This window comes from Dendrobates tinctorius, unplaced genomic scaffold (assembly GCF_039654945.1).
Source record: "Dendrobates tinctorius isolate UK_male_01 unplaced genomic scaffold, ASM3965494v1 ptg000132l, whole genome shotgun sequence".
Classification (NCBI taxonomy): domain Eukaryota; kingdom Metazoa; phylum Chordata; class Amphibia; order Anura; family Dendrobatidae; genus Dendrobates; species Dendrobates tinctorius.
In genome coordinates, this window is record NW_027361800.1 from 2,959,327 (window position 1) to 2,986,088 (window position 26,762).

The 26,762-nt window shown below is 46.4% G+C and overlaps 1 protein-coding gene across 7 annotated transcripts in view; it reads left to right on the top strand.

Moving 5' to 3' along the window:
- The window catches only part of PALM (paralemmin), a 185,531-nt gene that overhangs the window by 76,401 nt on the left and 82,368 nt on the right, over positions 1-26,762 (top strand). Inside the window, exon 1 of one of the 7 annotated variants that reach the window (XM_073543374.1) lies at positions 18,837-18,931. The exons of the other annotated variants lie outside the window; for them this stretch is intronic. Coding sequence (XP_073399475.1) covers positions 18,852-18,931 — 80 coding nt within the window. The 5' untranslated portion in view covers positions 18,837-18,851. Of the gene's footprint in view, positions 1-18,836; positions 18,932-26,762 lie in introns of those variants that run through there. 7 annotated transcript variants of the gene reach the window in all.

Sequence of the window (26,762 nt, forward strand, 5' to 3'; positions counted from 1 at the left end):
TGACATTGCTGGAAAGGCATGTGGTCTGTAGGAAAAGCGGTATTATTATTCATTTTTAGAGCACGGTGGCTCAGTGGTTAGCACTGTGTGGTGGCTCAGTGGTTAGCACTGCAGCCTTGCGGCGCTAGTTGCAAGGCTGCAACCACTTTGATGAATTTGGCATAATTTAAGAATTTTTTAGTCTGAAGGCCCTCAAAAAACATTGTATGAAAATCATGTGTACCCCGAAATTTTGGCAGGACTGGCCTACAAGCTAACGTGCCCAAAAATAAGGATGAGGTATATGGAATTTAGATAGCTGATTCTTTTTTTTTGTCACTGGAGCCTGGCAGGGTCTTTCTCCTCTCTCCTCGCTGAAAGCACGTGAATTCTTGGTGAAGCTCGCTCATGGGTATAGGAGAGTCAGGGGAGATGACTGTCTGCTTAATGAGTGTCCAGCATACTGCTATCTCATGCGTATGTCTAACTTTAGTTTCCACTGCTTAAAAGTTAGGCAGTACTGATACATGCACTTTATTGTTTGTGCTGTGCTCAAAAGACTTTTGTATGGTGTCAAAATATATGAATGAAGTAAAAAGCATTTCATGTATGTGCATCAGAGAACCACATGTCATCAATTATATTGATAAGACACACTCCTCAATTTCGAAATTACAACAAGAAGAAGGAAAAGGCATGTAATTATGGAAATCACTGGATGAATAGACATGGTAATGATATGCAAATGATGAAAAAATGGATACAAAAAAATTTTTCAATTCATCTGTCATGATCTAGACCGGGTTCTGAGTCCTGTTTTCCCTTTTTCTCGGTCTGGTCATGTCAATAGTTAACCTTTCTCAGCCTCAGTCTGGTTTCAGGTTGGCTATTTAATGCCACGCTTCCTGCAGGCGATGTCAGTTAGAGTTTATTTTGCCTAGGCCTGCTGTAGCTGACTCTGATTGCTCTGATTTGTCCTACTGTTTGTGCTGTCTGATCCCGTGTCTCTGTTTTCCCATATACCCGTCTTGACTCAGTGTTTCCCTTTAGTGTGCTGATTCCCTGGTTTTGACTTGGCTTGTATCCTGATCCTGCTTCTGTCCTTTGTCTTTTGGCTTATCCACTCCTGACTGTAACTGATTCCCTGGCTTGTCTCTGACCGTGAGTTTGCTTATTCCTTTGGTACTGCGCTACTGTCTAGAATTTGACCCGGCTTGTTTGACTATTCTGCTGCCACCTGTGGTAACATAGTTAGCAAGGCCGAAAAAAGAAATTTGTCCATCCAGTTCAGCCTATATTCCATCAGAATAAATACCCAGATCTGCGTCCTTCTAAAGAACCTAATAAATGTAATATACAATATTGTTACGCCTCAGGAAGACATCAGGCCTCTCTTGAACCCCTCGGCGGACTTCGCCATCACCATCTCCTCATGCAATAAATTCTAGATTCTCACTGCTTTAACAGTAAAGTATCCTCTTCTATGTTGGTGGAAAAGCCTTTTCTCCAGACGCAGAGAATGCCCCCTTGTGACCTTCACCTTCCTTGTTATTAACATATCCTCAGAGAGCTTATTTGTATTGTCCCCTTATATACTTATGCATGGTTATTAGATCAGCCCTCAGTCGTCTTTTTTCTAGACTAAATAATCCTAATTTTGCTAACCTCTCTGGGTATTGTAGTTCCCCCATCCCCTTTATTAATTTTGTTGCCCTCTTTTGTACTCGCTCTAGTTCCATTATATCTTTCTGAGCAGCAGTGCCCAAAACTGTATACAGTACTCCATGTGCGGTCTAACCAGTGATTTGTACAGAGGCAGTATAATGCTCTCATCATGTGTATCCAGACCTCTTTTAATGCACCCCATGATCCTGTTTGCCTTAGCGGCCACTGCCTGCACTGGCTGCTCCAGGTAAGTTTATCATTATCTAGGATCCCTAAGTCCCAAGATTTACCCAGTGGTTTCCCGTTCAGTGTATAATGGTGATATTGATTCCTTATTCCCATGTGTATAACCTTACATTTATCATTGATAAACCGCATCTGCCACCTTTCAGCCCAAGTTTCCAACTTATCCAGATCCATCTGTAGCAGAATAAAATCTTCTCTTGTATTGACTGCTTTACATAGTTTTGTATCATCAGCAAATATCGATATTTTACTGTGTAATCCTTGTACTAGATCGTTAATAAATATGTTGAAGAGAATAGGTCCCAACACCGACCCCTGCGGTACCCCACTGGTCACAGCGACCCAGTTAGAGAATATACCATTTAGGCTGAGTTCACACGTGGCTTTTTTTCGCGTTTCCGCTGCGGTTTTAACCGCGCGATTTTGCCGCGAAAACGCGAAAAATAAACATCCCATGCATTCCTATGGGATTCCGCAATGCTGTACTAATGCTGCGGTTTTTACCGCGGCGGAATCGCTTCGCGGTAAAAACAGCAGCATGCTCATTAATTTGCGGAATCGCGGCGATCCCGCACCCATAGGAATGCATTGTTCCGCTTACTTTCCGCATGTGGCTGTGCACACCATGCGGAAAGTAAGCAGAACATTTGCGGATGGTACCCACGGTCCGGAGGAGGAGACTTTGGGTACCATATCCCTGTAAAAAATAGAATTTAAAAATAAAAAATATTGTTATTCTCACCCTCCGACGTCCCCCGCAGCCTTCCTGCTTCTCTTCACGCTCTCGTTCCCAGTAGTCCTTTGCGAAAATGCCCGCGATGGCGTCCGTTCTCGCGGGATCGCGAAGTCTCGCGGTCATTCGCGCGACGTCATCGCGAATTACCGCGAGACGTCGCGATCCCGCGAGAACTGACGTCATCGCGGGCATTTTCGCAAAGGATTACTGGGAACGGATGCGCAGGACGTCGGAAGGTAAGAATAACACCATTTTTTATTTTTTTTTTACATTCTATCTTTTACTATTGATGCCGCATAGGCGGCCTCAGTAGTAAAAAGTTGGTCACACTTGTCAAACACTATGTTTGACGAGTGTGACCAACCTGTCAATCAGTTCTCCAAGCGATGCTACAGATCGCTTGGAGAACGCTAGCATTTTGCAAGCTAAATACGCTTGCAAAATGCTAGTTTTTCCGCGGGAAAATCGCGGGAATTTAAAATGCGATTTTCCCACGGGCTGGAATTCCGGAATTCTCGCGGTAATTTCCGCGAGAGTTCCGGTACGTGTGCACTTAGCCTTATAAGCACCCTCTGCTTTCTATCACTAAGCCAATTACTTACCCATTTACACACATTTTCCCCCAGACCCAGCATTCTCATTTTGTGTACCAACCTCTTGTGTGGCACGGTATCAAACGCTTTGGAAAAATCAAGATATACCACATCCAATGACTCACCTTGATCCAGTCCATACCTTACCTCTTCATAAAAACTGATTAGATTGGTTTGACAGGAGTGATTCCTCATAAACCCATGCTGATATGGTGTTAAACAGTTATTCTCATTGAGATAATCCAGAATAACATCCCTCAGAAACCCTTCAAATATTTTACCAACAATAGAGGTTAGACTTCCTGACCTATAATTACCAGGTTCACTTTTAGAGCCCTTTTTGAATATTGATACCACATTTGCTATGCGCCAGTCCTGTGGAACAGACCCCGTCCCTATAGAGTCCCTAAATATAAGAAATAATGGTTTGTCTACAGTTGTGGCCAAAGGTATTGACACCCCTGCAATTCTGTCAGATAATACTCAGTTTCTTCCTGAAAATGATTGCAAACACAAATTCTTTGGTATTATTATCTTCATTTAATTTGTCTTAAATGAAAAAAACACAAAAGAGAATGAAGCAAAAAGCAAAACATTGATCATTTCACACAAAACTCCAAAAATGGGCCAGACAAAAGTATTAGTTGCACAACCTTTAGCCAAAATAACTGCGACCAACCGCTTCCGGTAACCATCAATGAGTTTCTTACAATGCTCTGCTGGAATTTTAGACCATTCTTCTTTGGCAAACTGCTCCAGGTCCCTGATATTTGAAGGGTGCCTTCTCCAAACTGCCATTTCTAGATCTCTCCACAGGTGTTCTATGGGATTCAGGTCTGGACTCATTGCTGGCCACCTTAGAAGTCTCCAGTGCTTTCTCTCAAACCATTTTCTAGTGCTTTTTGAAGTGTGTTTTGGGTCATTGTCCTGATGGAAGACCCATGACCTCTGAGGGAGACCCAGCTTTCTCACACTGGGCCCTACATTATGTTGCAAAATTTGTTGGTAGTCTTCAGACTTCATAATGCCATGAACACGGTCAAGCAGTCCAGTGCCTGAGGCAGCAAAGCAACCCCAAAACATCAGGGAACCTCCGCCATGTTTGAATGTAGGGACCGTGTTCTTTTCTTTGATTGCCTCTTTTTTTCTCCTGTAAACTCTATGTTGATGCCTTTGCCCAAAAAGCTCTACTTTTGTCTCGTCTGACCAGAGAACATTCTTCCAAAACGTTTTAGGCTTTTTCAGGTAAGTTTTGGCAACCTCCAGCCTGGCTTTTTTATGTCTCAGGGTAAGAAGTGGGGTCTTCCTGGGTCTCCTACCATACAGTCCCGTTTCATTCAGACGCCGACGGATAGTACAGGTTGACACTGTTGTACCCTCGGACTGCAGGGCAGCTTGAACTTGTTTGGATGTTAGTCGAGGTTCTTTATCCAGCTTCCGCACAATCTTGCATTGAAATCTCTTGTCAATTTTTTTTTCCGTCCACATCTAGAGAGGTTAGCCACAGTGCCATGGGCTTTAAACTTCTTGATGACACTTCGCACGGTAGACACAGGAACATTCAGGTCTTTGGAGATGGACTTGTAGCCTTTAGATTGCTCATGCTTCCTCACAATTTGGTTTCTCAAGTCCTCAGACAGTTCTTTGGTCTTCTTTCTTTTCTCCATACTCAATGTGGTACACACAAGGACACAGGACAGAGGTTGAGTCAACTTTATTCCATGTCAACTGGCTGCAAGTGTGATTTAGTTATGGCCAACACCTGTTAGGTGACAGAGGTAAGTTACAGGTGCTGTTAATTACACAAATTAGAGAAGCATCACATGATTTTTCGAACAGTGCCAATACTTTTGTCCACCCTCTTTTTTATGTTTGGTATGGAATTATATCCAATTTGGCTTTAGGACAATTCTTTTTGTGTTTTTTCATCTAAGACAAATTAAATGAAGATAATAATACCAAAGAATTTGTGTTTGCAATCATTTTAAGGAAGAAACTGAGTATTATCTGACAGAATTGCAGGGGTGTCAATACTTTTGGCCACAACTGTATTACATTACTTAGTTCTCTTAGTACTCGTGGGTGTACGCCATCTGGACCCGGAGAATTATCCATTTTAATCTTATTTAGCCGGCTTCGCACCTCTTCTTCGGTTAGATTGGTGACCTTTAATATAGGGTTTTCTTTGTCTCTTGGCATTTCACCTAGCATTTTATTATCCACCGTGAATACTGTGGAGAAGAAGGTGTTTAATATATTAGCTTTTTCCTCATCATCTACAACCATACTTTCCTCACCATTTTTTAAGGGGCCTACACTTTCACTTTTGATTCTTTTACTACTGATATAGTTGAAGAACAGTTTGAGATTACCGTATTTTTCGGGCCATAAGACGCACTTTTTCCCCCAAAAATCTTTTGGGAAAGTGGGGGGTGCGTCTTATGGTCGCAATATACTCCTGGTGTGGCGTGGCTCTGTGGTGTGGTGGCGGCGGCAGGCTGTGCTCCGGTGCAGGGGCAGCGGCTCTCTGTTCTCCATGCGGGGGCTCCGCCGGCATTTCCTCAAAGCCTGAAGGCCCCCGCACATCCGTTGCTGCCATGTTGCGGTGGCCTCCGGGAAGATGGGCGCCGGGAAGATGGACGCCGGTCCGGGGATGGCGCATGCTCAGGTACAGATCTCATCCCGAGATCTCGGGAGACGACATTCAAATCTCGGCAACGTGAGGAAATGCCGGCAGACCCTCCGCCCCTGCATCGGAGCCACTGCCCCTGCATCGGAGCCGCTGCCCCTGCACCTGAGTACAGCGCCCCTGAGCACTACACCGCAGTGCCACAGCACAGCACGGTGCCCCCAGTATAGCACAGTGCTCCCGGCACAATCCCCAGCACAGCACGGCACCCCAGCACAGCCCCCCTTCCCAGCACAGCGCCCCAGCACAGCACGGTGCCCCCAGCACAGTGCCCCCAGCACAGCACAGCGCCCCAGCATAGCCCCCAGCACAGCACAGCGCCCCAGCACAGTATGGTGCCCCCAGCACAGCACTGTGCCCCAGCACAGTGCCCCCAGCACAGCGTCCCTTCCCCAGCACCCCAGCACAGCACCCCTGCCCCAGCACAGAGCCTGCCACTGCACCAGCTTGGGATGGGATTTCCTAGAGGCCACCGCACCAGCCTGGAACACTGAACGACCCCTGTGACCACTCCTCCATCTGTGCCAGATCCCTTCCCTGGTAAGCTGAATTCGGACTGTAAGACGGACCCCCATTTCACACATTATTTTTTTTTTTCCCTATTTTCCTTCTGAAAATTTGGGGTGCGTCTTATGGTCCGGTGCGTCTTATAGTCCGAAAAAAATTTTCTTTTTAGAGCTTTAGCGGTGCCATCCTGCTTTAGTAGTTTAAATGCTTTCTTTTAACTGGTAATTGCCCCTTTTACTTCTTTGTTTAGCCACATTTAGTTTTTCCTATTTCTTGTCCTTTTATTCCCACAAGGTATAAACCGCTTACAGTGCCTATTTAGGATGTTCTTAAACATTTCCCATTTATTATCTGTATTCTTATTTCTGAGGACATTGTCCCAGTCAACCAGATTAAGGGCATCTCTAAGCCTCACTGCTGCACTGCAGGCCAGCTCTATTTAGGTGCAGTCCTGCTCCCACTCTACTGCCATCTAGTGGAGCCTGCACCTACCGCCATTGCAGTTTATTCAGTATGAAGTATGAGCACTATGTGCAGAAATCCTTGCACTTACACACCTTGACTGTTATCAATGAGGTTATTAATAGTTATTTGAGGAGTGTTCTGCCATGCTGAATGCACTTGGGAACGCAAATCATCAAGATCTGCTGCTGCCAGCTCATTTTGCAGTTGCCGAAAAATGAGATCCTGGATGTGCGCAACTGGAGACACGTGTGGAGAGCATTTTTGCACACTTATTCCACGCAGGCTGCTCACAGTATCATGAGCAACGTTGTGATGTTGACAAATGGATTTGGGCACACTTTGAGAAATACCCATCGGTCCTACTCAGGTCAAGGAACCATTGCTACAACCATTTCTCTGGAGTGTCCTAAGAGCCGTTTTTCAACATGATAACACCAAGCCACATGTTGCTCATGCCAGTGTAAACAACCTGCATGTGCTAAACCTGCGGAATGTATTCAACAATATAGAGAGGCGCATGCAGGAGTGCTTGGATGCAAACAGTGGACATTTTCAACACCTACTTTAAAACAACAGCTTGTCATGAACCAAGGTATGTACAGTTCAAATTTCAGTATAGTCGACTGTCTCTTTTAGACGTTACAGCAATTTTGGGGGTAAAGTAGCGAGTGAATCACTATGTACTATGGCCTGCAGCGCCTTCATTCTTTTGTCCAGTTGAGCATACCTGGGACTTCATTGATGGGCAATTACAAAGGGAGCTGTCGACAGCGGATCTTGATGATTTTTGTGCCAAGTGCATTGAGCGTGCAGGACATTCCTCAGACAACCAGTAATAACCTTAATGATGGCATACCAAAGCGTATCAGTGCCTGTATTTCTGCGCATTGAGTTCTTACTCATTGAATAAGTTGAGATGTTTTGAGAAAAATGTTTTCCTTATTTCATCATTTGCATATCATTAACATGTCTATCGATCTTGTGATTTCCATAATTCCATGATTCTATAAGGAGTGTATATAAAAATTCTATATAAATTGACTTATACCACTACTAAGAGTTGATATCATTCCTAAACAGACATACATATATCTCTCCCTCCCCAACTTCCTCAGTATTGTACTAGAAGGAAGGGGTATCCCCTTTCCTTGTTTTTATAGGATGAGTTCATATTCCTCCCACCCTTCCCCTAGGGACTTCTATCAATGATTGCCGGCTGACCATGAGAATCCTATTAACAATGCTTGTGTAGAAATGTATTCCTTTTAGTGTAGGGGGAAAATGTAAACTCTGTCTTGTCAATATCTGCACTTATCAATTAAGTAGGATTATACAGCGCTGGATACCTACAAGGTGCTTCTTTTTAGTGAGCCTTTTATGGATCAAGGACTAGGTTTCCAGCGCAAATTCCACATTGGATTTCAAAATCTGCTTACATATCCTGTGGCTTCTTCTACTTATTTGCTGATTTCACCCCTCCACATTGGCATGGGTGAAGCCTACATTGGCATGATTTAATCCCTAAGTATTGCAGATCTGGACTGCAGGCACAGGTAGAGCAGTTTGCTATGTTTATTCACATTAAAGAGAGCATGTCACCTGTTTTGGCCGCTATAAGATGCGACCACTGCCTTTCAGGGATTATCTACAGCATTCTATAATGCTGGGTGTCCCATCTTCTTGCGACGCTGCCCTCCTGCTTGGTTCGTGGCTGTCCGGCATCGCGCTTCTGTGCAGGCTTACTTCTCTGCTCTGTTGAGGGTAGAGCAAAGGTACTGCAGTGCGCAGGCACTGGGCCTCTCTGACCTTTCCCGACTCCTGCGCACTGTAGTACCTTGCTCTGCCCTCAACAGGGCAGAGAAGTATGCCTCCGCAAAAGTGTGATGCCAGGAGTGAGGAAGCAAGAAGTAGGGCGGCATCGCAAGAAGATGGGAGGCGCCGGACCAGGACCTGCGACACCCAGTGGACCGGACCAGTGGGACCACACTGGACCGCCCCCCCCCCCAGTGAGTATAATAAAACTTAGTTTTATTATCTTGCAGGTCGGACCTGGGGCTTATCTACAGCATTATAGAATGCTGTAGATAAGCCCTGAAAGGCAGTGGCCGTATCTTATATCGGCCAAAACTGGTGACAGGTTCGCTTTAAAGGAGTCAGCGACAAGTCACTCAAAATCAGAATGGCATCCATTAAAAGTACTTGTTCCTTCTCCTTTGTCTGATGGATTCATTCGTCGAGGCACTGAGCTTTGGTCAGTGGGGCATGAGGTTCTGTTTGTTAGTTGTTTAGTTTTTGTTTCAGTAGGTTATTTTCTTTCTACTTCCATCACTGTTCCTGCTTGCCTAATTGGAGAAATGGTTGTTCTCTAAATTTACTGCCCTTTGATTGGTTATCTAATGACTAAGGCTGGTTTCACACGTCCTGATATTAGTAGTGGATAGGTATCTTATAGACGCCTTTCCATTACTAGTCCGTGGGCTTGATGTCACCTGACAATACAAAGGTGACATCAACCCCACAAATATGAAACCCTCTTGCCACCGCTACAGGGCAAGTGGGAAGAGCCGGGCAAAGCTCCAGAATTGGCGCATCTAATAGATGTGCCTTTTCTGGGCAGCTGCGGGCTGCTCTTTTTAGGCTGAGGGAGACAATAACTTTGGCCCCTTACCAACCTGAGAATACCAGCCCCCCAGGCAAGGCTGATTTTCAAAAATTGGGTAGGGGACCCCACGCCTTTTTTAATTATTTAAGTAATTTCTAAAAAAAAAACAGCGTGGGGACCCCTCTATTCTTGATAACTAGCCTTGCTAACCCTGACAGCTGAGGGTTACAGCCACCAGCTGTCTTTTGTGCCTGGCTAGTTATAGAAAATACAGAGGAACGCACGCCAATGTTTTTATTTATTTATTTATATTGCAGGTGGCTGGTGATGAATACTCCCATCAGCCGCTCTTGCTGTCACTGTTATCAGCAGTAGCAGGTGTAGGCTGATGGGAGTAATAATCCCATCAGTCACCGCCTGCTCTCATTGTTATCTCTTGAATACACTTCTCACCATTGTCCCCTACTAGTGCTGATCGCTGGCAAAGCAGGGAAGAACGATGAGAGCCGTCTTCAACACCCGGCACCAGGGAACAGCGTTAACTATCGCTGCTTGTGCTGCCGGTAAAACAACGGACATGTCAGCGTGTTTTGCCCGTGGACATATGGTCCTTGGAAACACACTGACATGTACACAGACCTGCTCACTTCAATGGATCTTCGAGTGTAAATGTCTCCGGTACGTGTGAAAACTGTCATCACACGTACCAGAGACACGGATATCTGAAGGAGGCCTAAGAGAGCTTCCAGTTAGTTATGATCCCGGTCTTTTTAAACCCTTTCCTCTACAACCAATTTTCATTTTTGCACTTGTGTTTTCCTTTCTTTTAGCCAAGAAAATATTATATGAACATCACTTTTTTTACTTTTTAATTTTACCGTTGATGGAGCTGTATAATAACTTGGTTTTTGCATGATTAGCTGTGAACCCAGGAGCAGATTACACTAATACATAGACATGCACTTCTATGTACAGATGTATCTCTATGTCCCTGAATTCTAGAGGTGAAGAAAATGTCAGATTTTTTTGTTCCTATAAAACTACTAAAAAATAGTAAGAACAATGCCCTGTCCTTCAAAAGTTGGGATGTATGTTGTACAGGTTAAATGATTAGGAGTAACGAAAACAAAAGGAAATAACATATAGAGGTATCACTATCTAAGACAAGTATAAAGTAATTCTGTGACTGCACAGTATATTATATGAATCTACACTATGTTATTATAAAGAACTGTGACAGCAAGACACTGACAATCAAACAAATAAAGCAGCACTCTGTAGCGCTATAGCATGCAAACATGAAATATGAAAATTGAATTGCATTACTGCACTAGAAATATGAAAAATTGAGAATGCTTAGCGCAAAAATTGGTCAATTCTTGTGTACCCAGCAGCCATAATAAGGTGATTCTCGTTGCCAAGACCTAATGTCAATACTCTCTTGCCATTTGGTCTGGTCATTGCAGGCTGTAAGCTTTCCTGAAGGATTTTAAGGTTCCTTCTGAAGGATCCGAATGTGGTTGATAGTCGGACGTGTTGGGGCAAAGAATTCCAGAGGATGGGGGATATTCAGGAGAAGTCTTGGAGGCAGTTGGGTGAAGAGCGAATAAGTGTGGAGGAGAGAAGGAGGTCTTGGGAGGACCGGAGATTACGTGAGGGAAGATATCGGGAGGTTAGTTCAGAGATAAATGGAGGAGACAGGTTATAGATCGCCCTGTTGGTCAGTATTAGTAACTTGAACTCGATATGTTGAGGGAATGGGAGCCAGTGAAGAGATTTTCAGAGTGGAGAAGAGAAGGAGTAGTGAGGAGATAGATGAATTAGTCGAGCAGCAGAGTTAAAAATTGACTGGAGAGGTGCAAGGGTGTTAGCAGGGAGGCCTGTTGTGAGTTCATTTTCCCCTTCATTACTGAGGCCCGAGGAACTCCCTCTTCTGGTGAAGAAAGGTAGTGAGCCTGATTGTCAAACACCTGAGGCTGATTATGATGACTGGCTGAGTGGAGTTACGGACTGGATATAAGGCTGCCGACGCCCTTCTGCCCTGCGGGTGATTTCTCTGTGGGATCCTTGGAGACGAGTCTGAATTCCTGCTCCTCCAAAGCTAAGTTTGCTGCTCTGCCTTTTGCTTTTGTGTTTTGACTTTGTTTTTGCTTTGTTTTTCTGGATTTCTGCCATTCCCTGCTGGGGTGTGCTGAATTCATTTAGCTCTGTCTTCTGAAAATACCTGAGTGCTGATTCAGTTTTTGAAGCCTAGCTGCTTCAGGGCCTTTTTCATATCAGCTGGTTGGCTTATGTCTTTGATAGGGTTTTGGCAGATTGCAGACAGCAGCCTTCCTGTCCTTTCCTATCTAGGTAGTTTTGGGGCCCCGTCTTTGCTCAGTCTATCTTTCTGTCTGTGTTAGTATTTTCATCTTGCTTCACCGTCATTATATGTTGGGGGCTGCCTATTGCTTTGGGGTCTGCTCTGGGGCAGTTTAGATTTCCCCTTTCTTTCTTTAGGCCTATGTATTTCTCCGGCTGTGATCGAGGGGTCTAGGGCATCGTAGGAACCCCCCACGGCTACTGCTAGTTGTGTTGATAGGTTCAGGGGTCTGCAATCTGATAGTTGCCAACTTCTCTGGTTTTCTGGACTTAGCTTGTATTTCTGCTTTTGCCTCCTACTGTGACTCATTTCATAACAGAGGCCAAAGAAAAGGATGTTGCAGTAGTTGAGGTGGGAGATGATGAAGGCATGCACAGACATTTTAGTAAACTGAGGATTGAGGAAAGGACGGATTCTGGAAATGTTTTTGAGCTGTAAGCGACAGGAGGTGGAAAGAACTTGGATGTGCGGTTTGAAGGACAGGGCAGAGTCAAGGGTTACTCCGAGGCAGCGAAATTCCGGTACGGGGGAAAGCGTGATGTCGTTAATTGTGATAGATAGGTCAGGTAATCAAAATATGCGATATGGAGGAAAGATGATGAGTTCAGATTTGTCCACACTGAGTTTGAGGAAGTGAAAGGAGAAGGAGGATATGGCTGATAGACACTCCGGGATTCTGGACAGCAGAGAGGTGACGTCTGGGCCAGAGAGGTAGATCTGTGTGTCATCAGCATAAAGGTGGTACTGGAATTTATGGGACTTTATGAGTTGCCCCAGGCCAAGTATATAGATTGAGAAGTAGGGGTCCAAGAACAGAGCCTTGGGGGACTCCAACAGAGAGAGGGTGAGATGAGGAGGTAGTGTGGGAGTGGGAGACGCTGAATATTAAGTTGGAAAGGTATGAGGAGATCTAGGATAGGGCGAGGCCTTTGATGCCAAAGGAGGAAAGGATATGTAGTAAGAGGCAGTGGTCAACTGTGTTGAAAGCAGAGGACAGGTGTAGAAGGAGGAGTATAGAGTATTGTCCATTAGCTTTTTGGACAGGGCTGTCTCAGTGGAGTGTTGGGGGTGGAAACTAGATTGTAGATTGTCAAAGAGCAAGTTAGATTAGAGGTGGGAGGACGTGCTGCTCCAGGAGTTTGGAAGTGAATCGGAGCAGCGTTATTGGGCGATAGCTGGACATAGCTGTTGGGTCGAGGGTTGGCTTTTTAAGAATAGGAGTGATTGTGGCATATTTGAAAGCAGAAGAGAAGGTACCAGAAGTTAGTTATAGGTTGAAGAGGTGGGTTAGGGATGGGAAAAGAGTGGTGGTGAGGTTTGGGAGATGAGATGGGGCCAAGTGCACATGTGAGGTGTAGTTTGGATAGGAGACAATTAAGCTCCCCTTCAGTGATGTTGGAGAGGGAGGTTATGGGGTTTGGGCATTGGTATGGTATATAAAGGGGTTGTGAAGTTTGAACAATGAAGACTTGCCTTGTTTGGTCGATCTTATTTTTGAAGTGTGTGGCAAAGTCCTCAGCAGAAATTAGGGAGGATGGAGGGGGCATTGGGGGGCGGAGGAGGGAGTTAAAAGTTTTTAATAACTGTTTGGGGTGAATGCTGTGAAATTGTCTAGCGAATTTGTATTCTTCCAACACCGCTCTGCAACCCTGGACACTTGCCAGAGCTTTTTAGCTGTGTTATTGTGCCAAGGATGTCTGCTGATATATCATACTCTGCTATGAATGAGAGGGGCAACCGCGTCAATGGTTGATGCGAGAGTGGTATTGTAGAAAGCAGTGGCACTGTCCGTGTCGTGGAGTGATGATATGGATGCCAGTGGTAGAATAGAGTCAGAGAGCATGTGGGTGTCTAGGTGTACGAGTTTTCTGTGGGGGTGCACATGTTGCTGGACATGGGTGACAGGTGAGGAGGACAGGAATGAGAAAGTGAGTAGATGGTGGTCGGATAAAGAGAGAGGGGAGGTAGTGAAGTTAGATAGGGAGCAGAGACGGGTGGAGACCAGGTCTAATGTTTGTCCGTCTGTGTGGGTGGCCGAGGAGGACCACTGAGTAAGTCCAAAAGATGAAGTAAGGGACAAGAGTTTGGAGGCTGTTGACTGAAGGTTATCAGTAGGGATGTTGAAGCCACCCATGATGATCCTGGGAATGTCAGTGGAGAGAAAGTGAAGAAGTCAGGTAGAGAATTGGTCAATAAAGGCAGTGGCCAGGCCCGGAGGTTAGTATATGACGGCCACTTGGAGATTGGAGGGAGAGTAGATGCAGACAGAGTGGACTTCAAAAGAGGGGAGGATAAGGGAGGAAAGAGATGGTATTGGGTTAAAGGTGCAGTTAGAAGAAAGGAGAACTCCACCGTGTCTGTTGCCGGAGCAAGGAGTGTGGGTGAAATGGAGGCCGTCGTAACACAGTGCAGCAGGGGAGGCGGTGTCAGAGGATGTCAGCCATGTTTCTATGAGGCCGAGGAAGGCAAGATTGCGAGAGTGAAAGAGGTCATGAATCACATGAAGCTTATTGCAGATGGAGAGGGCATTCCAGAGTGCTCTATATAGAGGGAGAAGGGGGGTGGATGTCAGGGGAATGAGTTTTACGTTGAAGAGATTGTGGTAGTTCATATTAGATATTGATCGGTAGGATGGGGAATTAATGGGAAGTATTAGCTGTGGGGGTCCAGGATTGGGAGATGTTGCCAGCAGTGAGGAGAAGCAGAGAGAGGGAGAGCAGGTGGGAGAAAGTGAGTGGCCGGCTTGTTTTTTGTTTTATTAGTAGAGATCTGAGGTTGAGGAGCAAGCAGAGGTGTAGAGTTGTACCATTAAAATATATTGCAGGGTGATAGGCAGCAGAAGAGACAGCAAGGAGAGGTATAGAGTTGTACCATTAAAACATATTGCAGGATGCAGCAGTGTAACAGTGACAGAGCCAGGACTAGCCCAACCGCTGAAAGGGAGGTCACCGATGTAATTTCTCTTCAGGGAAGGATAGAACCTGGGTCAGTAACTGCAGCCACTCTCCCCTGATGACGCTTCTTTTGAGTATCCCAGCATGCATCAAAAAGGAGGTTGCAAAAAAAAAAAAAAGGAAATCAGTAAGATAAAGTATTTTGGAACGGATAGGGCCGTAGAGTAGAAATGTTCTCTCAGTCATGAGATATTAGTTGGAACGTTAGTCAGTGCATGTAAACCTGGCCATGCAGATCAGATAAAAGTTGTCGGAAACATTTTTGCTTCATCTGCCAAATATTTGGTCATTAACAAAAGTTCATCTCAATATTTTCCACCATAATTTGCAAAATAAATGTTGCCAAATCAGACAGGGTAATTTTCTGGATTTGTTTTCTCATTTTGACTCTCATAGTTGTGGCCTACCTGTGATGTCAGTTACAGGCCTCTCTCATCTTTTTAAGTGGGAAAACTTGCACAATTGGTGGCTGACTAAATACTTTTTTTTCCCCACTGTATGTATATATATATATATATATATATATATATATATATGATGGCTGCAGTGAAGCAGGGTCCCAGGGTCACTGCTGGAGGAGGCAGGAGCGGAGCATTGCTGCAGGCAGCAGGCTGGGACGAGGAAGTGTACCAATGTGCAGGGGCTCTGCCGACGTTTTGTGAAAGTCACACACTGTTAGTGGTATGCAAGATTTCTGGCTGTCACAGACATGTAACTTCTTCTTTAAGAGGCTCCTCTGTCCTCCACTCATTACCTGTAGTAATGGCACCTGTTTGAACTTGTTATCAGTATAAAAGTCACCTGTCCACAACCTCAAACAGTCACACTCCAAACTCCACTAGGGTGAAAACCAAAGACCTATTGAAGGACACCAGAAACAAAATTGTAGCAATCCACCAGGCTGGGAAGACTGAATCTGCGAAAGGCAAGCAGCTTGGTGTGATGAAATCAACTGTGGGAGCAGCAATAATAAGAAAATGTAAGACATACAAAACCACTAGTAATCTCCTTCGATCTGGGGCTCCACGCAAAATCTCTAGTGAATGACCTGCTTAGAGCTTGGACCACAGTTAGAAAGGCTACCATCAGTAACGCACTACGCCGCCAGGAACTCACATCCTGCAGTGCTAGACGTGTCCCCCTGCTTAAGCCAGTACATATCTGGGCCCGTCTGAAGTTTGCTAGAGAGGATTTAGATTATCCAGAAGAGTATTGGGAGAATGTCTTATGGTCTGATGAAACCAAAGTAGAACAGTTTGGTAGAAACAAAACTCGTCATGTTTGGAGGAAACAGAATGCTGAGTTGCATCCAAACAACACCATACCTGCTGTGAAGAATGGGGGAGGAAACATCATGCTTTGGGGATGTTTCTCTGCAAAGGGACCAGGATGACTGATCCGTGTACATGAAAGAATGAATGGGGCCATGTATCGTGAGATTTCGAGTTCAAACCTCCTTCTATCAGCAAGGGCATTGAAGATGAAACATGGATGGGTGTTTCAACATAATAATGATCCCAAGCACACCGCCAGAGCAACGAAGGAGTGGCTTCATGAGAGGCATATGAAGGTCCTGGAGTTTCCAGGCCAATATCCAGATCTCAACCCCATAGAAAACCTTTGTAGGGATTTGAAAGTCTGTGTTGCCCAGTGACAGGCCCAAAACATCAATGCACTAGAGGAGATCTGCATGGAGGAATGGGCCAACATATCACCAACAGTGTGTGCCAACCTTGTGAAGACTTAAAGAAAACTTTTGACCTCTGTCATTTCCAACAAAGGATATATGTGACGGACTCAGCTCCTGCTGAGCCCATTTTTTGAGTGGACCCTCTGGGTCGTGGCACCAACCCACCGAGGGCGAGCTGACCTTGTGAGAATCCACCCCCTATACAGGGAGTGTCAGGGGCAAGACCAAGGGGGTGAGCCACCACGACTGCTGGGACCAGACGGCCGGCTCAGGGGACACTAGACGAGTGTCTGACGACAAGGACGAGCAGGAAGCAAGACGAGACTAGACGTAGGTGAAAGGTATCTTCATTAGAATAACACAAGATCACATACAGAGAAAACAAGCAAAACGTGCAAGGTGCGCGCGTGGGCACGCCAAGGTCCATAACATGGTACGTGCCAGATGGCACGCCTAGGCACAGGTAATGGCATGATGGCATCGGACTCCGGACTGCTGGCAAACCGACAGGGTCCAGGGATCAGGCTGCGGACATCAGGCTGTAGTCATCTGGTTCCGGACCTCTGGCAACGGTCGGCAGGTTCCGGGCATCCGGCAGGCAAACCAGGGTTCAGGCAAGGAGGCACGACAGATATCCAAGCAGGGTGCGTGTTTAGGGAACACGCCAAGGTCCAAGGCTAGGTGCGTGTGTAGGGGACACGCCAGGGTCCAAGGCTAGGTGCGTGTGTAGGGGACACACCAGGGTTCAAGACTAGGTGCAAGGCAAGGTGCGTGTGTAGGGGACACACCAGGGTTCAAAGCGAGGTGCGTGTGTAGGGGACACGCCAAGGTTCACAAACGAGACAGGGTGCGTGTGTAGCCACGCCAAAGCATAGAATAAGACAGTGCGTGTAGAGACACGCCAAGGCACAAGGTACAAGACAGTGCGTGTAGAGACACGCCAAGGTACAAGGTATAAGACAGAGTGCGTGTAGAGACACGCCAAGGTACAAGGTACAAGACAGAGTGCGTGTTGAGACACGCAAAGGCACAAGACAGGGTGCGTGTAGAGACACGCCAAGGTTCAAGGCAGGGTGCGTGCTAGAAGCGACGCCAGGGTTCAAGGCAGGGTGCGTGCTAGGAGCCACGCAGGGACGCACACCTCACTGGCCAATGCACACGGCTGTAACGCCAGCACGAGGCACGACTAAGGCACAGGAGGGGGCAAAGGAACCTTCGTGCTAGGAGCCACGCCAGGTTCAGGGCAGGGTGCGTGCTAGGAGCCACGCCAGGGTTCAAGGCAGGGTGCGTGCTAGGAGCCACGCCAGGGTTCAAGGCAGGGTGCGTGCTAGGAGCCACGCCAGGGTTCAAGGCAGGGTGCGTGCTAGGAGCCACGCAGGGGGCATGCCACACTGGCCAGTGCACACGGCTGTACACAAACACGTGGCACTTACCACGGCACAGGAGACGGCCAAGGGGAACCCACGCCGGGGTTCAATGCAAGTACAAGGCAGGGAACAAGGCAAGGAACACAAGCAGAAACAGAACCAGGTCAGAGCGAGGACAGAGTCTAGCAGCGGAGCGTAGGCAGAAGCCCAGAGCCGGGCCAAGGGAAGACCTTGGGACTAGACAAAGAAACGAGCACTAAGGAGAGGAGAAATGGTGCGTGTGCCAGGGAGCACTACAGAGCACCATAGGAGAGAGCGAGGCAGAGCAAGCAAAGACTGAGACCATAGGGAGGAACACAAAGCAAGGAATAGCAAGGCAGAGAACACAGGGAGGACAACAAGTCAAAGCATAGCAAAAGCAAGACATGGCAAAACAGGCGAGGCAGAGAACACAGGAAGGACTACAAGTCAAAGCAAAGCTAAGGCGAGACATAGCAAAACAGACTAAGACAAAGAACAGCAGAAGGACTACAAGGCAAAGCAAGGCAAAGACAAACATGGCACGAGAGACAACACAAGACATGGCACAAGACAAGAGGCGGAATACGAGCACGGAGCGTGTGCAGAGACGCACTACAGAGCAAAGTGCAAGGGCACAGAATAGAGGGAGCAACCCCACAGACCCAGAGCCTTGCAGGGAAGCAACACAATAATCAGGCCCTGAGCATAGGAAGAGGCGGCCTGATATAGGGCATAGCACCTCCTCCTCCAGGTCAGGACCAGGGGAGCACTTCCGGGATTCTAGACATGACGAGATGATAGCAGAACCAGACAGTGCAGGATCTTAGGAAACGTCACATGATCAGGGTTTCAGACATGACGAGATGATCACCGAACCAACCAGTGCAGGATCCTAGGAAGAACACATGATCCGGGATTCTAGACATGACGAGATGATTGCAGAACCAGACAGTGCAGGATCTTAAGAAACATCACATGATCAAGGACTCCAGACATGACGAGAAGATCACAGAAGGCAGAGCAGAAACACAGGGATCCTGCAGCTCAGACATGAGGTGAGTCTGCACACAGCTCTAGCGAACATGCAGGACAGCAGACAAAACATGTGCATGCACATCGCTCCAGGAGTTCTTGAGACAAACAGACATGGCGGACGTGACAATATATAACAAAATATTGAGATGAACTTTTGTTAATGACCAAATACTTATTTTCCACTATAATTTGAAAAATAAATCTTGTCAAATCAGACAAGGTGAGAATTGCCAAGAGTGTGCAAAACAGTAATCAAAGCAAAAGGTGACTACTTTGAAGGACCTAGAATATAAGACATACACTCACTGGCCACTTTATTAGGTACACCTGTCCAACTGTGTGTTAAGACTTAATTTCTAAACTGCCAATCACATGGCGGCAACTCAGTGCATTTAGGCATGTAGACATGGTCAAGACAATCTCCTGCAGTTCAAACCGAGCATCAGTATGGGGAAGAAAGGTGATTTGAGTGCCTTTGAACGTGGCATGATTGTTGGTGCCAGAAGGGCTGGTCTGAGTATTTCAGAAACTGCTGATCTACTGGGATTTTCACGCACAACCATCTCTAGGGTTTACAGAGAATGGTCCGAAAAAGAAAAAAAATCCAGTGAGCGGCAGTTCTGTGGCCGGAAATGCCTTGTTGATGCCAGAGGTCAGAGGAGAATGGGCAGACTGGTTCGAGCTGATAGAAAGGCAACAGTGACTCAAATTGCCACCCGTTACAACCAAGGTAGGCAGAAGAGCATCTCTGAACGCACAGTGCGTCGAACTTTGAGGCAGATGGGCTACAGCAGCAGAAGACCACACTGGGTACCACTCCTCTCAGCTAAGAACAGGAAACTGAGGCTACAATTTGCACAAGCTCATCGAAATTGGACAGTAGAAGATTGGAAAAACGTTGCCTGGTCTGATGAGTCTCGATTTCTGCTGCGACATTCGGATGGTAGGGTCAGAATTTGGCGTAAACAACATGAAAGCATGGATCCATCCTGCCTTGTATCAACGGTTCAGGCTGGTGGTGGTGGTGTCATGGTGTGGGGAATTTTTTCTTGGCACTCTTTGGGCCCCTTGGTACCAATTGAGCATCGTTGCAACGCCACAGCCTACCTGAGTATTGTTGCTGACCATGTCCATCCCTTTATGACCACAATGTACCCAACATCTGATGGCTACTTTCAGCAGGATAATGCGCCATGTCATAAAGCTCGAATCATCTCACATTGGTTTCTTGAACATGACAATGAGTTCACTGTACTCAAATGGCCTCCTCAGTCACCAGATCTCAATCCAATAGAGCATCTTTGGGATGTGGTGGAACGGGAGATTCGCATCAGGGATGTGCAGCCGACAAATCTGCGCCAACTGTGTGATGCCATCATGTCAATATGGTCCAAAATCTCTGAGGAATGCTTCCAGCACCTTGTTGAATCTCTGCCACGAAGAATTGAGGCAGTTCTGAAGGCAAAAGGGGGTCCAACCCCTTACTAGCATGGTGTACCTAATAAAGTGGCCAGTGAGTGTATTTTCAGTTGTTTTACACTTCTTTTGCTAATTATATAATTCCACATGTGTTAATTCATAGTTTTAATTTTGATGCCTGCAGAGTGAATCTACAATTTTCATAGTCATGAAAATAAAGAAAACTCTTTGAATGAGAAGGTGTGTCCAAACTTTTGGTCTGTACTGTGTGTGTGTATGTATATATATATATATATATATATATATATATATATATATATATATTATATTCACTTATATTTGTTATAAATTTGAACATGGTATGTAATGATATTATGGTCTTCAATAGAGAGTGTAAAAGAAGAGGTTGAACAAGGAAATGACATCACAATTCTTTTTTTTCTTTAATAACATATATTTACCTCTATGGATTTACAAAAACGCATCAACAACGCAACAAAAACGCATAAAGAACACATCAAAAATACCCGTATTTTCAACTGCGTTTTTCTGTCAAGAGATGCAGAAATTTCTGCAAGCAAATACGCAGCATGCGTACATAGCCTAAAGGGTATGACCAGCTTTAGCTATAGTAAATGATCTTAAAAACATGTGAAGCTGGTTCATTACATTTTTGCTTTACTTGCCACTTCCACATCTTTATGGCTTTTTGCTATTTTCCTTATGAATTGCTAGTGCTGATTTAGTATTTTGTAAGTGAATTGAAGGCAGTACATTAAGTAAATAATAGTGAGTGTATTATGGTGGGGGTCGAGTCAGCTAATATGGTAACGCGTTGGAGGACTAGCGTGGCAAATTTACTTGGCTCTATGACTTAAAGAGTTGTTTGTTTTATCAGCGTGTGATCGACAATTGGCCACTTTGTTTTGAAAGCCTTGACCCTGTCTTAGTTTTAATTAAAGTGAAGTTCCACACGAAGAGCTCTTTTATAAAGTAGTTTGGAGAATTATATAAGTGTCAATCCCTTAAATAATAATAATAATACATTTTATTTCTATAGCGCCGACATATTCCGCAGCACTTTACATTTCAGAGGGGATTTGTACAGACAATAGACATTACAGCATAACAATAATCACATAGATCATAACAGATACCAAGAGGAATGGGGGCCCTGCTCACAAGTTTACTGTTTATGAGGAAAGAGGTAGTAACGAAAGGTGGGTGGTAACAGTTGCCCTGATTGTATGGACCAGCCATAATGTTAAGTGTGTAACAGTACAGACACAGAGGGCTAATGGATGCATAAAGCATGTGGGAACATGATGCGGGGAACCTGGTTATGGTAAAACTTTTGGCTGTGCCACACAGGGATAGATTAGGTTAATGTGTTGAGGCGATAGGCCAGTCTGAATAAATGCGTTTTCAGGGCATGCTTTAAATTGTGGGGATTGGGGACTAATCGTATTGACCTGGCCTTAAAGGGACTCTGTCACCACGTGACTTATCCAACCTATTACTATGGGCATACAGGTTATAGACTGCTGAAAACATCCTCCCTGTATGCCTCATATCTGAAGTGTTGTTACTGAGAAATCCTCTTTTATCACTTTATATAAATGACCTCTTCCAGGCTCTGGGAAGGGCGTTGCCCTTGTGACGTTGGCTGGTTGGAAGAAAATATTGTGAGTGCGCCTTAGGCTAAGTTCACACATAGCGGAACTCCCGCGGAAGTTACCGCGGGAATTCCGGAATTCAATTCCGCGGGAAAATGGCATTTTAAATTCCCGTGATTTTCCTGCGGAAAAACTAGCGATTTGCAAGCGTAATTAGCTTGCAAAATGCTAGCGTTTTCCAAGCGATCTGTAGCATTGCTTGGAGAACTGATTGAGAGGTTGGTCACACTCGTCAAACACAGTGTTTGACAAGTGTGACCAAGTTTTTGCTATTGAGGCTGCCTATGCAATATCAGTAGTAAAAAAGATCTAATGTTAAAAATAATAAAAAAAAATAAAAAAATCGTGTTTTTCTTACCTTCCGACGTCATCGCGATGCTGCCAGCAGGTCCCTTTCACAGTGATGCATTGTGGCAATGACCTTTGATGACGTTGCACTCTCGCGAGATCGCTACAGTATCGCAAGACGCAACATCAGCAGAGGTCATCGCAATGCATTACTGGGAATGGGAGCTTGCCGCGTGTATCGCTGAAGCCTGGGGACTCTGCGAGGGACATCGGAAGGTTAATATAACCCGATTTTTTTTATTTTAATTCTATTTTTTACAGGGATATGGTACCCAGAGCCCGGAGGACAGTCTCCTCTCCTCCGGACCATGGGTACCATCCGCAAATATTCTGCTTACTTTTCGCATGGTGGGCACAGCTACATGCGGAAAGTAAGCAGAACAATGCATTCCTATGTGGGCGGAATCGTCGCGATTCCGCAAATTAATGAGCATGCTGCGTTTTTTTCCGCAATGCGATTCCGCCGTGGGAAAATCCGCAGCATTAGCACAGCATTGCGGAATCCCATAGGATTGCATGGTATGCTGTTTTTTTGCGTTTTCGTGGCAAAATCGCGCGTTAAAAACTGCCGTGAAAAAGCGAAAAAACTGCAACGTGTGAACGCAGCCTTACTGTTCTCTTCTTTCCTCCATAGTCTTCCACCCTTCTATAGGACAGGCATCAAGTGCCTTCTGTGCAGGTGCCGTTCCCAGCGTTCTACGGCGCAGGCATCTAATCAGCTTGTTGGCCTTCCACCTTTCTGTCTCCCTCCCTGTCCATGCACAATATTTCATCTCAAGCTGCCGCCCTCACAGGGACGGAGTAAGGCTGACAGGAGGTGAGATGTGTGCAGATGAAGTGCAGAGGCAGAGTTATCCTCCTGGCAATGACTGCCCACAGCCTGGAAGAACACATTTACAACAACTGCTAAAAGGGAATTTCTCCGTAAAAAGGCATCTGAATCATATAGGTATCACTTTCAGCAGTCTATAACCTGTATGCCCAGGTCAAATATGGTGAAAGATTATCTTTAAGGTTGTTTCAAAGACGCATATGTCCTAGTAGGGACCTACCTCTATATGCCAATATGTTGAACAGCTCTGACACTTCCTATGCATCAGTGCATTGCCATTTATTTGAATGGCCAACATGTAAAGATGGGGGCTGGAATGAGCATAGCTGGATGGAAGCCCCCCATGACTGCAGTTGGCTAGGGGAGGGTTTCTAGCCGGGTTCAGAAGACCGATGGGATTGGTGGAGGGGAAAAGATGGAAGTTTTATAGGGGCGGGCTCAGGGAGGTGTTTGAGGGATGGCGAGCACGGTTGTGTAGCATCTCACAGCTGTGCTCGCCCCGGCAGGAATCAATGAAGCCGGCCTGCAGGCGCGGGGTGTCTGAGATCGAGAGGAGTGCAGGCTGCACCGGAAGTGCGGCCAGGACCGGAGGCGCAGGCTGAATCGTCATGGCGGCCTGCACGAATGGCGCCACATGCACAGCAGCGGAGAAGGAAGTGCCGGCAGACAACGCGGGGCACACTGTCCCCTGGGAGGACTCTACGGCAGGTACCCGGGGAGGCACGGCGGTCATGGTGCCTGCCGGATGCAGTACAAGCAGGAGGACTTCGGCGGGCAGCAGCAGCGGGAGACCCTGCTGCCAGGCCCAGGGCGGCATAGACAGGCAGAGGGAGTGGCGGGCAGTGATCCTGGGCTGCCTGGCAGATCTCGTGGATGGTTTTCGGACTGGACCGTTGGGCCCGGGTCAGGCACTTCGGTACGGTCGCGCTCGAAAAGGAGATCAGCGGAGCAAGGCGCTTCAAGGGCTTCGGTCCCCCTGATGACGAGGAGGTCAGGGGTTCGGACCTGGGGCCGCGGAGCTGAGAGGATGGATGGAACATCATGGGGATACAAGGCGGCAGGATTCCGGAGTTCCGGCTGGTGGGGACACAGCACCCGCGCAGCTCAGTGAGTAAGATTCTATGTGTCTTTTGTCACCCACAGGGGCAGTGTCACAGGAGGTTGTGGGGAGTCAGGCGCTGGGGTCGGAGGGAAGGAAGTCGGGGGGCCCTAAAGGGGAGGAGGAGTGGGGCCTTCGTGACATTCTTCTTAGATTGGCGCAGGTTTTGAGAAGATTAGGGAGCGGGGCAGCGAGCACAGTAGAGACATCGCCAGTAGTGGCATGGTTGCCGGGGATGGCATTTGGGTCGCAGGTCACAAGCGAGCCGCCGGTGTCAGTTGAGTGGGAGCGGGTGACAGGTTCAGGTGTATCCGTGTCTGTGCAAACAGAAATAGAGAAAGGGGATGCGGTAAAGCTGGACTATAGAGCAAAGGGCGTGGCCTATGTATGTTTTGAGGGAGCCCATTTATAGAAGGAGGTTAAAGAGAAGATTTGGAAGGATGATTACATGCAAATATTCTCCCTTCTTCCTTTGGAAAAGTTTAATTTAGACGAGGGTAAAAAGGATGACAGTAAGAAAGAGGAGGAGGAAAAGTGGTGTTGGCGGCTGATTCCGCAGACATTTGTTAATTGGTTACAGGTGTTTGCGGTTCTGGCTAGCGTCATAGGAGAAAAATTTCCTGAGAACTGTTCGGGGTTTGTTCTGCTACCTGGATGCGATTGGAGAGGTGCACCGTACATACAGAGGTATCGCATGGCTGCGCTATGACGATCAATTTAGACAAAGGAAGGCAGTAAGACCTGAGATTAAGTGGGATCAGAAGGATATTGGGCTTTGGCTGAAAGTTATGGCTCCAGTCAGGTATGGGCAGTCCTTTCACGGGAGCGGAGGTAGCAGCACTCAGCAGGCAGGACACGGAAGTGGTAGTCATGGGACTCAAGGAACGAGGGAGAAATCTGGAACGTGCTGGCAATTCAACGATGGCCAGTGCGCATACGGCAGTACCTGTAAGTTCCGGCACGTATGCTCCCACTGCAATGGGAGTTCCCATGGAGGTTCAAAATGTTTCAAGAAAGCAAGCCGGAAACTGTCAGTGGGTGCCGGTCAAGTGGGTGACACCGATGAGGCTTCAAGAGATGGCCCCCCTTTCTAAATAGGTATCCAGACCGAGAGAAAGCTGGGGTTATCTGGAATGGTTTTGCAGAAGGTTTTAGAATCCCTCCCCCTAACCACACAGTTCCTTTCTCTATTAAGAATTTGAGGTCGGGTGATTTACATTCTGAGGTGGTTAGTGTCAAATTGAAAAAGGAGGTGGAGATAGGTAGGATGGCGGGTCCGTTTTTGCTTTTGCCTGTCGAAGGGATGATTATTTCTCCAATGGGGGTCGTGCTTAAGAAAGAACCGAATAAGTTTAGGTTGATTCAGCATTTATCATACCCGAAGGGGCGGTCAGTTAATGATAGCATCGCACAGGATTAGTGTTCGGTGGAATATATATCGTTTGATACGGCAGTGCGATGGGTTCGCAGATACGGGGCGGGAGCTTTGTTGGCAAGAACAGATGTTGAATCGGCCTTCAGGTTACCATCGGTTCACCCAGACAGCATTCCGTTGTTTGGTTGTTTTTGGAACGGCGGGTACTATTTGGATAGATGTTTGCCGATAGGTTGTGCAATTTCACGTTATTTGTTATGGATGTTCAGTACCTATTTATAGTGTGTGGTTAAGGATGTTGCCGGCGTCCAGTCTGTTATTCACTATTTGGACGACTTCCTATTTATAGGTCCACCTGATTCGGTGCTATGTAGGAATACTTTGGCTGCCATGGAATGGGTGGCAGAGCGTTTGGGGTGCCGTTGGCTAAGGAAAAAAACGAAGGCCTGAGCATGGTGTTAAGCTTCCTTGGGATTCTTATTGATTCGGAAGGAATGGAGTGTCAGCTACCGGAAGATAAATTGTTGTTACTTAAGAAGGAAGTGGATAGGGTTAGGAAACTGTGCAAATTGACCTTGAAGGAGTTGCAGTCGTTAATAGGTCTGTTAAATTTCGCCTGCAGGATCATACCCATGGGCAGAATTTTTTGCCGCAGGCTGGCCGGTGCGACGGCTGGAGTGGCGGCAGCGCACCATTTTGTTTGTTTGAAGAAGGAGCACAGGGAGGATTTAATGGTGTGGCAACGTTTTCTGGACCATTATAATGGTCGGTGGTTGATTCAACAGGAAATTTTGAATAACTTTGAATGCAAAATTTACACGGACGCAGCAGGTGGGGCCAGTTACGGGGCCTATTATAAAGGGAGGTGGAGTGTCGGAAGATGGCCGGAGTGATGGCAGCGGAAGGGCCTGACAAAAAATTTGGCTTTGTTGGAGTTGTTCCTGATTGTAGTGGCAGTTTTCATTTGCGGAGAAATGTTCGCGAATCGAAAAGTTCGGTTTCATTGTGTCAATATGAGTGTGGTGTCGGTGATTAACAGCTTGTCAGCGTCCTCTCCCTCGGTGATTAAGTTGGTGAGGGAACTCGTTTTTCAGTGCCTTGA